We start from the raw sequence: 14776 nt of genomic DNA, 5'->3' as shown, positions 1-14776 counted from the left end.
GTCTAAGATATCTAGCCCTTTTCCTTGACAATCTGTGGTATGCAAGCTCTTTAGCCCAAATACAAACCTACGTGATGATGAGTTTGAACTGTCTTCAAATGAAGGGGACTTGCTCATCTAGCATTGTAATAAAAATAAGGTGTGAAGAGAGGGAGGAGAGATGAACAAATTAGATATTGCAGGGAATGAAGTGGATATGGATATAGCTTCTAGGTGTATTTTGAACTTCATGTCCCTCCAACGTGATTACACCTCAGCATGATGAGGTTTAGGTGTGTTTCAAAGCTCATGATTTGCTCCCCATCAGGTTCAGCAGAGTCCGGTTCTTCCATTGCAAGTAAAAAAGTTTTAAAAAAATCAACATATATTCTCCAGGACAGGAGAAGAAATGTCACCCAGTGAGTGAGTGGGAAATGGTTGAAACTGACTGCCTATCTTTTTACAATTTCCTTTTACTCCGTAGATATCTAACAGGAGACCAGCTTCGAAGTGAATCCTCCACAGAAGCTTACATCAGGTGCCTTAGAATGGGATGTCGATGTATTGAGTGTGAGTAAAGAGTTTGTGGAGTGGTTTGTAACATGCTATCAATGTAAGTAGTGTTTCCCCTGTTTACCAAGAAAGAAAAAAGAACCGAAATCAAGAACTGGTTTGTTTTCTGAAGTTGGTCGTATAAAACCCACTGACTCCCTAAATTGTTTTTCTTATGCCTCATTATTGCCCTGTTCAATTGCTCTGATACTTGTTCCCTTGGAATTTTAAGGTTTTTCTAAATCTCATCTCACTGTACACCAAAAATTAAATCTTGGATCTGCTATATGAAAACATAGTATTTAAACTGGAATTACTTGTGTAGTGTAGATAGACAGATAGTTTATTTGCCTTCATTGTAATACAGACAAGACTAAGGCACAGAGATTTTTGTAACATGATGCCATTTGTCATCCTGTTTAACTTGCTTGTAAATCAGTTGATATCTTTGTGCATTTGTTTTCCACTGTGTATGTGTCTTCATCTCTGTGCTTGTGTACCTTATTGAAAAGTTTGACTATAACTTCATGTTATTTCATCAGTTAATTTATAAAATGAGTTGCAACTGCCTGTTCAATTTGGCTAATGCAAAATGTGTCTGAAATTAGAGTTTCAGGGTTAAAATCAACAAAAGAGATAAGCTGTCAACTTGCCACTTGTTGGAGTGTATTTATCCCTGGAAAATTACTGTAAACTAGTAGACTGACAGTATAGCTTCCTTATTTCCGTATTCCCACATGATAATGCTTTTGGAAAATTTTGTATTTTATTTGTATTGCTCTTACTTAAGTGAACTTAATTTCCTCTGTGAGAGATGTAAATTAATCTAATAGAATATTCTATTAGAACATTAAAGTCTATGACTCAGTATGTGGAACATTGAAAATTTGGATGTATTCTTTCTACTAGACTTATTTAAGTAACTGCTTGGTCTCTTCCTTTTTCCACTGCTTGTCTTTCCTAGTGGATTGCTGGGATGGTCCTGATGGGAAACCCATAATTTACCATGGATGGACACGGACAACGAAGATCAAATTTGATGACGTAGTACAGGCAATCAAAGATCATGCCTTTGTTGCATCTGAGTAAGCTTTGATTTATTTTCCTTAAGCCTATTTTCATAGGCTTAGACCTTCCTGAACTTATTTTCTCTGTAATCTGGAGCAAAAAATAATAGGAGAATAATGACATTCCAGTAGTCTTCATTGTTGTCAAATGTGGGTCTGTAATAGATTCAGTTTTGAGGAAAAGTCCCATTGTATAACAATTTACTGCTAAGGAAGATAACAAGTACCCTGAAGTGGTTCCCATGTCCTTGCTCGGGTCTTCTTTTATTAAATTGAAGCATGGAACTTCAAATGCTGAATAGTATGCCTTTTTTTTAAAATAATAAAATACTACAAGTGACAAACAATGTCTATTGGGTGATGTTCATGTTGTAGGGGAGATCTTAGCTGAGAAGCTGTAGAATTCATAGCATGCCTCCTGAACTGATAACATGGGTTTAGATCTGTGTTTCTGCTCTGCCCTTCTATGACTGTGCCGAGATGTCCTTAACATGAAAAATACTGCCCCAAAATTGGCAAAGAGGTAGGGCTGTCAGTGTCCTGTTTTTCCACTTTACCAGCTAGACACAGAGAAGCGTTATTTTCTTGTGTGGGACAGTGTCTGCACAGACATATTGTGGTAATGACAACCATAATACATGAAGCATCATGGTTTCAGGCCATCAGTACAGTGAATGCAGTGTGATGCTTTCCCTACTTGCATTAAGGGATAGGCTACCCAGAAGGAATATCAAAGCATTTCCTGGATATGCAGGGACAACATTAGAAAAGCCAAAGTTCATCTGGAGGTGAAATTGCCAAGGGATGTGAAGGACAGCAAGAAAGACTTCTACAGGTACAATTGCAACAAAAGAAAGATTAAGAAAAATGTGAGCCTGCTGCTGAATTGGTCAGGAGACTTGGTGACTGGAGAAGGCTGAAGTACTCAGTGCTTTCTCTGCCTCAGTTTTCAATATTGGGGCCAGAGCACATGATATCCAAGGGGAAGCTTGCAGCACCAAGTTTGTTTAGCTTTAAGAAGAGTTAATGAGGGAGTCTGGTTGCTGTCTTCCACAACCTAGTGGATGATTATAGAGAAGATGGGGCCAGACTCTTTTCTCAGACAGCATGTGAAGGAAAACACACAGTTTTGAGGAGAGGAAAAAGAAATTTTCACACAATGGTGCTTTAGCACTGAAACTGTGCCCAAAGCACTTGGAAAGAATCTTTGTCCTTGCCGATATTCAGATCTTGGCTGGACAGAGCTCTGAGCAACTTGATCTAATCTAGGAATTGGGCCTTCCCAAAGAAGGCGTTTGGAGTAGATGGCCTCCAGAGGTCCCTTTTGACCTTAACGATTTCATGATTGCACACCTGTTATTATCTGTTGTGTGTCTGTTTCTTTTGTCTTCGTGTTTGCTTTAAGTATTTTCTTTGATCTCAGGGTGAGGGAGTGTGATGTTTTCCTTTCCTTGCCTTGCCAGTTGCAGCAAAAAGAAATTGTTTTCATTCACTTTTGTTTTCTCCATCAAAGATACCCAGTCATTCTGTCAATTGAAGAACACTGTAGTGTGGAGCAGCAGCGACACATGGCCAAAGTGTTCAAGGAGGTATTTGGGGATCAGCTTTTAATGAAGCCTATTGAAGTCAGTGCAGATCAGCTACCATCACCAACCCAGCTGAAAGAAAAAATCATCATCAAGGTAGGCTTGCTTTGTGTGCTGGTAGATAAAATAGGAAAACAAGAGCAGGAGCCAGAAACGTGACTTCTGGCTTCACAGCTTAGCTGTTAGTTTCTGTTGAGAGACAAGAAACCCCATGCCTGAAGTGTGTACTACTAACATTTTGCAATATTGTACAGAGTTCTGTAATACTACATATTAACGTGCTCACTATTGGTTTTCTTTGCAATAAGTATTGCTAGTTCAGGTGCCAGACAGAATGTTGGCTCTTTTCTAAAGGTCTTCCAGATCCTGAAATGTCACTGGTGCATTTCAGCAAGGGTTCACTGCTGCAGATGCTCGTTGTAGACTTCTTACATAGCGTGGCCTGCTTAAAAATGATAAAAGTATGTTCTTGAATTGAAAGTTAGATTAGTGTTATTAACTTTTTTCCCAAAGAATGCGTCTCATTCAGCTGAAACCCAACGCACTTGCAGGCTGCACACTGAAGTTGTCAGGACTGCTTGCAAACTTCAAAAATTGATGGGTGTTTACTAACTCAGTGTGATTTAAAGATGCAGTTTAGTGAGCCACTTGTGAAACGCGGAGATGCTCCTATTAGAAGGCAGTTACTGTTAGAGTGTCTTACCTTCTGGGCAATATAGATCCTTTACTCAGTGCTGTTGTGCAACAACATGAGGCAGATAACCAAAAGAAGACTTCTCAGATTGAAACTGCAGTAGAACTTTTTGAAAGGCAAAAATAGGTGGAGAATCTGAGGGCTGCTCATGATCTCTTTAGTGAAATAATTCTTACTTTTGTCCATGCTTCAGTTTCCCAGCTCTCGTAACAGTACTCAATCCTATGTATTAAACTTCTGAACACAAGGAATAAGGGTAGATAGATATAAGCATATGGCTTTTGAATGTAAGACTGGAAATAATAGCACCCCACTATTAGGTGCAAAAGTTCTGCGTTTGTTTTTGTTTTGTTTTCCCTCCAAACTGTCTGTTGTTACCTTGCAGAGCATAGGGGGGAGTTGCATAGGCACATAAATAACATGACAGATCTGATTTAAAGGGAATTACAAACATATATGAGTCTGTAGAAGAGAACATCTGTATCACTCTGTCCCGTCTAAAAGAGCATTAAAGAGTCTTTAAATAGATCAGCACCTGCCAGTGAGCTAGTTGTGTTATTTGGCTTTTGTTTGGAAAATGTTGTCAGTAAACAGTCAGAGGCAGCTCCTACTTTAGGGCCTGTGGGATTTTCCAGATAAGCCTGTCAAATTGAAATGTGTCTACAGTAGGCTATGCGGAACTGAATGCAGTTGAGAACTACTAGATATGAGACAATTAATCCCATCATTAACTGCAGTTAACTATTTGATGTTACCATTAGTAGCCCCTTGAGCCACTGTTTTTTGTGAGCGCTCTCAAGAAAGTAGAATTTACCCCCTCTTTTCATAAAGGATTTCCCTTCTACGCATTTTTCTTATAGAAGAGTGAATTCCCCATGCATTTTAATTCCTTACTGTTTTGTTTTGGTTTTTGTTCCTTGTGTCCCGCTCTGCAGAGCGATTCTGGTTTTATCCTTATTTGTTAGTATGTGGCACTTCATGTTTTCTGACCTCTGAAGAATGGTGAGCTCTTACCAAACTAGTTGTTTCTTCATTGCTTGAATGATATATCTAATAATTTTTTAACCTTTATTATGAGATTTAAATTTTAAAGAAAGAAATTCCAGCCCTGTTGCACAAAGCCTTGTAGAACAGCTGTGGTTATGGTAATGACAGAAGAAGGCTGTGCAATGGAGGGAAATACTACCAGTAATAGGAGTATGCTGAAATATTATGACCGATTTTATATATGATTCCATGTGAGTGTATGAATGAGGTGGGGTTTTTTTGTTTTTAAGCACAAAAAACTGGGGCCAAAGGGAGACATTGATGTGAACTTGGAAGACAAGAAAGAAGAAAAAAAGCAACAAGGAGAACTTTACATGTGGGACACAATAGAACAGGTATAATTTATGTGACATTTGCTAGTTTGTTTCTAGGTTGTGTAATATGGGAATTTTCTCAATATTTGTGTGATATTGTCAGTTGAACAGATGTGAATGAGGGGAGGAAGGTATTTTGTTTATTGTTACACCTTGTTGAAGTTGTGGTTAGTGAGTTTCCCTCTGTCTTGTTAATGGTTTTAATATCACTCAACTTTTAGAAATGGACTCGGCACTACTGTGCTATTGCTGACGAGAAGCTTTCATTCAGCGATGATATAGAACAGAATGCTGATGAAGATTCATCAAAGGTGATGGCTGTGTTTTGTTGTTTAAGCATGTTCTTTTTATTCTCTCAGATTATTTCAGTGTCTACAGATGTGTATTTTTTTATACTGATGTTGAAATTACAGAGAGTTCCTGCCAGATAACAAATGTAAAAATATTTTTAAAAGGCTCTTTGTCAAGGTTTTCCAGTTAACCCTATTTTTAATAAAATAACTTTTTTCCTTGGCTAATTGGGGACTTGCAAAGAGGAGTACAAAGACAATGAAATAAAATTTTAGTACTAAAATGCCAATGCTGATGCGTGCACTGACAATCAAAGTATTTATATGGCTTTGGCTAAGTATTATTGCTATTCTCAAACCAGACAGTATGATGAACTAAGTTGGGTTAGTAATACAGCACACCTCTTACACAGTGCATGTTGTTCATGTCACATTTGCAAAGTTTTTGTCACAGGTGAGCATGTATTACTTGGCTGTTGTGCATGGTAAAGCAGAAAACATGAGGCTTGATAAGGGTTGCAGTAGCAGTGATGTTCAGCATGGTTTCTTTTTCTGACCTTTTCGGTTTCCATGCATGCTCTTTTGTTGCTAACATGTATGTCCATGGTTCAGAGATCTCTCTGCACATGCTGAACATTTTAGCCATTCACCTAGATGTTAATGTCAGTAAAATAATTAATGTGTAAGGAATAACACAGATGAATCCTGCAAAAAGCTGGTTAGAAACTCTGTGAATTAGCAGTAGGGTGTTTTGCCTTGCTGCATTCTTTCACTTTCTGTTGATTTGAATAAGGCTGAAGTTGATTGCTGCTCCAAGGAAATGGGTTGACTGGGGAAGAGAGTCAAGGGTGACTATAAAGGTGATTGCTTTGTTTGTAGGATAGTTTGGGGCTAGGAGGAGCTGAAATCCTGGAATAGTAGATATCAATAACAAGTTGTTTCAAAATCATAAAATTAGAAATGAACAATAAAAATTCTTATTTTCTGGTCTAGGAGGTGAAACGTACTGAACTGCACTTAAAAGAGAAGTGGTTCCATGGGAAAATGAAAGAGGGGAGAGCAACTGCTGAGAAACTGCTCCAGGAATATTGTGCTGAAATGGGTGGCAAGGATGGGACATTCCTAGTTAGGGAAAGTGAGGCTTTCCCTAATGATTGCACCTTGTCATTCTGGTATGGTCATTGTCATAAAACATTTATGTGGGTTTTGTTTGGTTTATGGCACTGCACAAAAATGTGTGTATTTGTCAAATATGCATTTATAGCTGAGAGGAAATAGGAATAAGGAGTTGCTGTAATTACTAGAATGTTATTGATGGGATTGTGAAAGACTACTTTCTAAATTAATCTTCCATGTACCATAATGCATTTTGGCAGAGTAGGCTTTATTTGAAATGTTACAGTTGTCAAGGGAGGACCAACTGGTTTGATTTCCTCCTCCCCACCCCCCAATTTTTCTAGTGCTCTAGCAGGATGAAGGATTTGTTATTTCTTCAACGAGTGGGCCAAAATTTGATCTTTTAATTTAGGGATAAATTACTGGTTTCTACACTGAAAAGGTAGTCTCATGAGTATACCTTTATTAGCAGAGATTGATCTTTTCAATGAAAGGATCATCTAGAGGGAAAATAATAAAAAATTTTCAGGAAGGGGAGTGTGTGTTTGGGGGTTTTCTTGGTAGTCTGTGGTATTTTTTCTTCTGGTTGGGACATTGAGAAATAGTGTGTCAGATGGATTTCTGACCCAGAGAGCTGTCAGAGCAAATTTTGCAGGGAGTAAGTGTATGCCAGATTTTAAACTATTGTGGGCTGAAAATTATTATTTTTGGTCCTGCAATCTTACTTGTCAGGATCTTTGTTGCTGCTCTTACTTTGGTTGTTTTATGAGATGATACAGATTTCTTGCCTGTTCTCAAGCTCACCAAGTAGTTGACGAGGAGCGGGTGAGGAAGCTCGTCAAAAGAAGAAAACCTGTTATAAAACCTTTCTTTTCCTTATGCCCCTCTTTATTTCTTCAGGAGGTCAGGTAGAGTCCAGCACTGCCGGATCCGTTCTTCAAGTGATGGGGACACTGTGAAATACTACCTGACAGACAACCTCACTTTTGATAGCATCTATGATCTCATTCAACACTACAAGGAGGTCCACTTGCGATGTGCAGAATTTGAGCTGCGTCTGACTGATGCTGTGCCTAATCCCAGCCCTCATGAGACTAAAGAGTATGTACAGCAGAAGGCAAACATTGGGGTTGTTATGTCAGCATCCTTTGATTTGGTTTAGGTGATCTTGGATTTTTGCACAGAAAATTTCCTGGATTCAGAAGCACACCTGAGTGTTGCTTGTTTGCGGATGTCATAGGAATTGGCTTCCCTGAAAGATGCTGACTAAGATTACTGACTTTGTAAGAACCTGGTACAACAGAGAGCAGACACTGGGAAAGCAATTTACTTGTAGCATCTAAGAAAATCACTGAGAACTGTAATGCTGTGGAAGTGTGCCAATTCCTTCCTTTTCTGCTCAGTGTTTTACAACACCCAGTGGGTTGGATTAGATATTTAGTAGTTGGCTGTGGTCTGGCAACTAAGTGGTCATGGTCTGTGCCATCTGGAAAGTCTTATTTACAGGGGCAGTGAGCCCAAACAGTTACGCAGTTATGTTTTCCTAATCCCACCCTCCACCTCACCCCTGTCAGAGTTGATTAGGCTGACTTCACCCCATGCTGATAGGAAGTAGTATAGCTTGGTGTTTATTTCCAGTTGGTGTTTGCCTGATGCAGATCCTGGGCAGAGCTTGCTCTTGTTTGCTGGCAGAACACTGTAATCACTGCCCTTACTGAGAAAAAGTAAATCTCCTTTGCGTGTGAAATACTGATTTGTGACTTTAAACTTATTTTTTCACACACACCCCCCCCGGCCCCCCTCCCTGGGATCTGGAAGTCTCTGACCACCCGTAGATAACTTTGGAATCCACGGAGTGGGGAGGGTAGAGTTTAAGGGTTACACTTTCCTGCCTTGCTGTATAATGTGGAGATGTGCTGCCAGTATTAAGTGACTACAGCTTCACTGAAGGCACACTGGATCCAACATAGGTCCATCCCTACAGTGAAAGATAAAATCAAGCTCTGGATAAAAGAATTCAAATGCCTGGTGCTTTTCTTTTGTCTGTTTGGGCTTTTCCTTAAATCTACTGTGTCAAAACTGAATAAACTAATGAAAACTTAATGGCAAACTAAAAGCAAGATCCAGTGCCTTTGTTTCAGGAAGAAATTCAGATTTATGTTTTATGGTTTCAGACTGACAGGGTGTTCTGATACATTCTTGACGCTTTCATCTGAAGTAAGCTCCTGGGTTACAATGTTTTGTAATAAGCTGCTGTCATAGGTAGCAAGATGGGGAAAATCTAATGCATAATTTTCCTTGTAATGTTTGAAACTCTGTTGTTAATAACGCTGCCTGTTATTCCTACTGAATGACATTTGACAAGCTTGTAATCCTTTGTCCATTTGGATTTTCACCTGTTGTAGTTGGTACTATAGCAACTTGAGTCGGGGAGAGGCAGAAGACATGCTAATGCGAATTCCTCGAGATGGAGCCTTTCTGATTAGAAAGAGAGATGAGCCTGATTCATTTGCCATGACTTTCAGGTAAGAAAAGACAGATATGACTACATTACCTAGTAGCCCAACAATGTTCTGGTTTTTTCTTATTTAAAAAATACTGTGGTCTTTTTAGAGTCATAAAGTTTCGGCTTTCAAACTTTGAGTAATTCCCATGGTTGATTTATGCAGCAGGTCCATGTATGAGAATGTGTACAAGAATTAATTTGTGACTGGAATAAACCTTTATGCTTTTATAAAGAATATTTCGACACCGACTGTCCGTTTCTTCCCATACAGAACGGTGCATGGCCCTTCTTCACTTCCTTGACACTCGTTACTACAGGCTGTTATTTTTAAGTTTCTTTGGTGCAGGTTCAGCAGTGATTCTAGGTCCTTATCCCCTGGAAATCCTGGCCTGTCATATAACTGATCGAAATGAAATGTCACAATGAAACTGTCAGCTTTTCTTGGCAGGGAAGATATTTTTGAAACTGTGGTTCTTGCAACAACATTAATAAAACGTATAGAATTGTGGTGTTCTCCATTGTGCCTTCAAATCAAATGGTGTTTCTCTGAAAATGTGTATTTCTGTAACATATAAAATTGGAAAAACAAATACTTGTTTTCCTCTTATTTACATGCCTTACTGTGTGTTGAAGATGTCCAGAATTCCCCAGTCCCCTGTGTAGTTTAGTTTGAAGCTTTCTGCTGTTACCAAGGTGGATATTGAAGTAACTTCAGCTGCAGCATCTCCATAAAACCATTTCACAGTGGGGAAAACAAGAAGTACCAAAACTTCAGCAGCTTGAAAAGGATGCAGGGGTCTTCTGTGGGTTGGATGGTTGTCAGTGGATAGTTTTACTGTTATCAATGCAAGCACAAACTTTGTGTTCAAGCACAAGATATTTTTTTTTCTTTCAAAATTGATTCCTGTAGTTATCAAAATGATTATAGGGAAGAGACAGCTACTTGTTTTGAGGGGAGTGTGTCTGTCGCTTAGGGATAGTGGCAGCAGATTCCAGGGGGACTCTCAGTCTGATCGGAGACGTTTGTGTTATTATGAAGATGACAGAATACCTATCTGTAGGGGAAAAGAATAGGGCAATTTAATTGAAGCAAAACCATGGATTTGTCCCAAGGCCCTGTATGTTGTAGAAAAGTGAGAATGTCTGTGAATTTAATCAGGCAACTAGAATTCAATTTGAATAAAAGGGGCTTTAGAAGAGGGAGAAACGATTTCACATGATTAAGGTGCACAAAGCAGTTTTGGTCCAGTTTACAGCAGTGGTGCTCTTCCTGCAAGTACCAATACCTTTTACAGCACCTGCACTTGTTTCACAGAGCGGAGGGGAAGGTGAAGCACTTCCGAATTCAGCAAGAAGGTCGCCATTTTGTGCTTGGAACCTCGGCCTATTTTGAGAGTTTGGTGGAGCTGGTAATGTACTATGAGAAGCATCCGCTGTACAGGAAAATGAAATTGCGTTACCCAGTGACTGAGGAGCTGCTGGAGCGCTACAGCACGGTAAGTGATGGTCTTTGTGCAAGTGCCAGTTGCTGTAGCAGACAGAGCCCCAAATCTAGACCTGGGGGTGCTGGGTTTGATTCTGGCTGTGGTAGGTGACCTTTCGGGGAGGTTAAGCAGGTAGTTTTTTTATCTGTGAAACTGAGATGGTGGTACTGACTCCTCTCACAAAGGTTTTGAGATACGTGAAGGAAAGAGCTTCACCTTTTGGGTACAGGTCAACTCTTGGCTTCATCATGATTTGATGAGAAAAGCAGCTCTGTGCAGTGGGGATTGTTGCTCTGCTAATACGAGTTTTTGATAATAGCCTCGCTTGCAGTTGGCCCTGTCTTCTATTGCTGGAGTAAGCAAAGATCTTGAAACGATCATGCAGATGCCAGTTACTAAGCATTTCAGAAAAACTGAAATATTCTGCTGTACCTCTCCGTCTGGATGGGCAGAGGCATTCACTTCACCACGCTGGAGCCATCTCGGGGATGGTGTTCAACTGCCTTCTGTAGTAAAAAGTCAGAAGTACCTCTGAAAGCTCATTCCCTGAGATAAGCATGAGGAAATCTCCCCAAGTGATACTTGTCTGTCCATTGACTAAACTAGGAAGCTGGATAATTAGCTTAGGATAGAGGCCTACTTTCTGGATGGATGTGTTTCATGACAAGAGAGCTTTGCCAAAGTAACTGGCTTTTGAATAGCCTGAGATGTGGTCTCCTGTTGTCAAATATGTCTCTTAGAAGCTGCAGGAAAAACATGTCTGGCATTTTTGAGGAATCAAAGTCTAGGTTTTTTTGTTTCTTCTGGGGAGACCAAAAGGGACTGAAAAGACTTCAGACCTCAGGATTTTTTATAACGTTGACTATAGCTAAGGTTCTGTATCCTGGGACTGGGTCCAAATGGGAACACAAGGAGAAGATAAAATGAAAAATATGACTGTGTATATTGTTTTAGAATTTATATCAAATAGTGAAGCCAATACTGAAACTAAAGTACTGTAACACAGAAATCATTGTCTTCCCTGGTTGCACATAAAAGGATACGCACAATCTCAAAGCTATTTGACTTAAGAGATATCTTTGTAAGGTATTGCTGTTTCATTGTGTTTTACTGTTCATTAAACCGAAGCATAGACAGGTTAAATAACAAACTTGTGTTCAGCTATGTTTAACTATAGAAATGGCCATAACATAGGTGTCTGGCTTCCCTCCTCTTCTGTTTGCCTGTGTATTGCCAGAAAGATGGTTTCAGCAATGAATGTTCTATTAACATTAAGTACTTTTATAATTTTTGATTCCTGTAACTTCATTATTTTTTTCCTTCTTTTTAGGAAAAAGATATTAACTCCCTCTATGATGTCAAGATGTATGTGGAACCCAGTGAAATCACCCCTACAGTGGTATGCTTAAAGAGAGAGATTCACACTTACTGCAGACTTCTGCAAATTATGAGGCTTGTTTGTTGATTTCCTGTTAGCAGTAGTGAAAAGGATGATTGAAAGCGTTAGGCTGCTTGATTTATGGGGGACTGGACAGCAGAAATTTAAAGGGTGTGACTTTAGCATCTCTTTTAAAATTTGTACCCACACATTTCCTTGTGTGCAAATGATGTATTGATTCATCCATAGTGGGAATTTGGGCACTTCCCGCTATTGAGTCTGTGGAGGCAATTTGATCTGACATGCATGCTTATGCAGGTATGCCCCCAAATTAAATAACCTATGAGAAGATTCAATTTGAGAAGGTCAAATCTTCATGGAAAGAAAGTACAACACGTAAACTCCAAGTGTGCGGGTCTGTGCATGTGTGTGTCTGTGTGTTTGAGCGCTGTTACTTGTCTGTGCATAAAATTATCACAGTTCCATTAGCAAACATGGCTTGCATGCACAAATAGGTGCAGGGTTTATTTACATGCTTTCTATATAAAAACGGTGTCTTTGGTTTATTAATGAGCTATTAAATTTTCTCTTCTTTTAAGATATATATATACATATAATGTTTTAAAAACAAGTGGCACAGCAAATATCTACTATCTGTAATTCTTGTTGGGGCCTGCCTACTTGTAAATTCTCATAAAAGTTCACCTGCTTGTAAATTTTGTGGCTGTAATTCTTTTTAGTCTTTTTGGACGATGAATTTGCATTGCTGCTGAAGAATTTGGGTAGTAGTAAATTCAAGATAAAGAAATTGCTTGTCCTGCTAAAACTGGATGTCTTCCTAAAGGAAATGTGACCAGCAGGATAGCTGATGTGGTTTTGAAGTAGAGGCTTTGCAGGCATGTAAGCCTACAGACTCTTAACTGCATATGAATACATGTAATGAAGGTAGAGGATTGATAGTTCACTGTGTGGTTTTCTTTTCTTTTTTCTTTTTTTTTTTTTCTCCTTACAGTAATTATGTTGCAGCATCCATAAAAGAAAGATTTTTTTTTTTTCTTTCTTCAAGTATCAGCTTAGAAAAATAGCAGTTAAGTAGCATCACTTGCTTTCACCAATAGATGGCACTCTGGAACTTTAGTATTATATTTTCTAAGCTTCGTAACAAAAAAAAAGGGATTTACTCCACCCTCCTTTATTTATTTATTTTTAAAGATTGCGTTATTGATTATTTTATGACCCATCCCCCTAGATGACCCCTTTGCTCTGTTTCTCTTAAAGCCTCAGAGAACAGTGAAAGCCTTGTATGACTACAGAGCCAAAAGAAGTGATGAATTGAGCTTCTCTCGAGGAGCTTTAATTCATAATGTCACAAAGGAAACTGGAGGCTGGTAAGGACAAAGATTCCTCATAGGAGAACTTCTGGTGACTTACTAGATGGAGTTAAAAATTGAGCTTTGGGTAGTAGTTTGTAAAAACTTTACCTATTGTCTGATTGCTGCTTATTAACTGTGGCCTTATAAATATTAATGCCAGTGTATTTAAAAACCAAAATCCCCTCATCCTCAAGTCTCCTTCCATCTCTTTTCCATTTTGCTATTCTACAACAATAACCTCAGCCTGCAGAACCTCCATAGCACAGTGTATCCAGTATTTTTCCTGTACTATAGTCATCCTTCCGGAACATGTGTATTCTGGGGAGTCACGCATCTATTACTATTGTCATTGTTCTGTTTCTTTTCTTGCTCTGCTAAGTACTTCTCAGGAATTGAACCCACCTTTTTTAGTTATCTGTACAGTCTCCTTTTGTAAGAGGTTTTCTTTCTTAGCTGACTTGTAAATTGCTTGGAAAGCTTGGGAATCTAATGTTTCCCTGTAGTTTCTGCAGGGTAATCAACCACATAATAGTATTTTTAGTACTGGAGGGGGAAAAAGCCTCTTAAGTCATTAATTGCAGTTTACAGTAATCGTAATCCCTCTGAAATCATCTGTTACTACAGTTAATGATCACTTTGTTAGAGCTTTTAGCTACTTCATCACTTATATTTTGGTGATAGCCAGCTAGACAACCTAGTATGAGGTATTAATGACCAATTTTTTGAGGATTATTGCTTCATTAATCACCTATTGAAGCTCTTTAACTATTTTTTCTCTATATATACTTTTCTTTTTAAATTCAGGTGGAAGGGGGATTACGGAGAAAAAGTCCAACACTATTTTCCGTCTAATTATGTTGAAGACATGTCATCTGATAACTCTGCTGACCTTGAAAGCCAGGTGAGGGTTAAGGTTTGTCCACTGCATTTCCCTCGAGGATGCTACCTACTGGAAGTGGAAGTCTGAGAGAACACAGAATAGAGAAATGAATGCATTCTTCATTGTTTTCTGCTGCTGAATATTTTTGTCAGAACATCCCTCACAGAAAACTACTTAAGGACATAGCTGATTTGGTGGGGGTTTAGGAGATTATAATGGTTTCTTGCTAATGAAAATCATACCCGTTTAGATTTTTCAGATAGTTTGGCTAAACGTTAATGTGCCTGAAACTTTTAACTAGTTTGGCTGTATAATTACTGCCTTAATATTTGCAAATAAGAAAACTATGTGTCCAAACACATCTTACTAGCCATTTCACACTCCATTATTAGCTTTTAATGCATAACTAACACTATACTGTTTGTCAGAAATGTCTAAAAATCTAGTTCAGGGTCTTGGACAAAGATCTCTTGAACAAAAGAAAACAAAACTTCATAGTAAGCAGTTTTG

The 14776-nt window shown here is 38.8% G+C and overlaps 1 protein-coding gene across 3 annotated transcripts in view; it reads left to right on the top strand.

Annotated features, from left to right (window-relative positions):
• The window catches only part of PLCG2 (phospholipase C gamma 2), a 69616-nt gene that overhangs the window by 35952 nt on the left and 18888 nt on the right, over positions 1-14776 (top strand). For all 3 annotated transcript variants that reach the window (XR_012625070.1, XM_074839312.1, XM_074839311.1), the window contains exons 12-23: positions 464-549; positions 1496-1616; positions 3112-3280; positions 5156-5260; positions 5461-5550; positions 6523-6701; positions 7546-7746; positions 9051-9170; positions 10467-10647; positions 11966-12034; positions 13292-13401; positions 14191-14287. Coding sequence is in view for 2 of the 3 variants with exons in the window: in XM_074839312.1 (XP_074695413.1) it covers positions 464-549; positions 1496-1616; positions 3112-3280; positions 5156-5260; positions 5461-5550; positions 6523-6701; positions 7546-7746; positions 9051-9170; positions 10467-10647; positions 11966-12034; positions 13292-13401; positions 14191-14287 (1528 nt within the window). In the remaining variant the exon portion in view is untranslated. The remainder of the gene's footprint in view (positions 1-463; positions 550-1495; positions 1617-3111; positions 3281-5155; positions 5261-5460; positions 5551-6522; positions 6702-7545; positions 7747-9050; positions 9171-10466; positions 10648-11965; positions 12035-13291; positions 13402-14190; positions 14288-14776) is intronic.

This window comes from Strix aluco, chromosome 14 (assembly GCF_031877795.1).
Source record: "Strix aluco isolate bStrAlu1 chromosome 14, bStrAlu1.hap1, whole genome shotgun sequence".
NCBI lineage: Eukaryota > Metazoa > Chordata > Aves > Strigiformes > Strigidae > Strix > Strix aluco.
The sequence above is the reverse complement of the archived record's forward strand: the minus strand, read 5'-3'. Positions and strand labels throughout refer to the sequence as shown.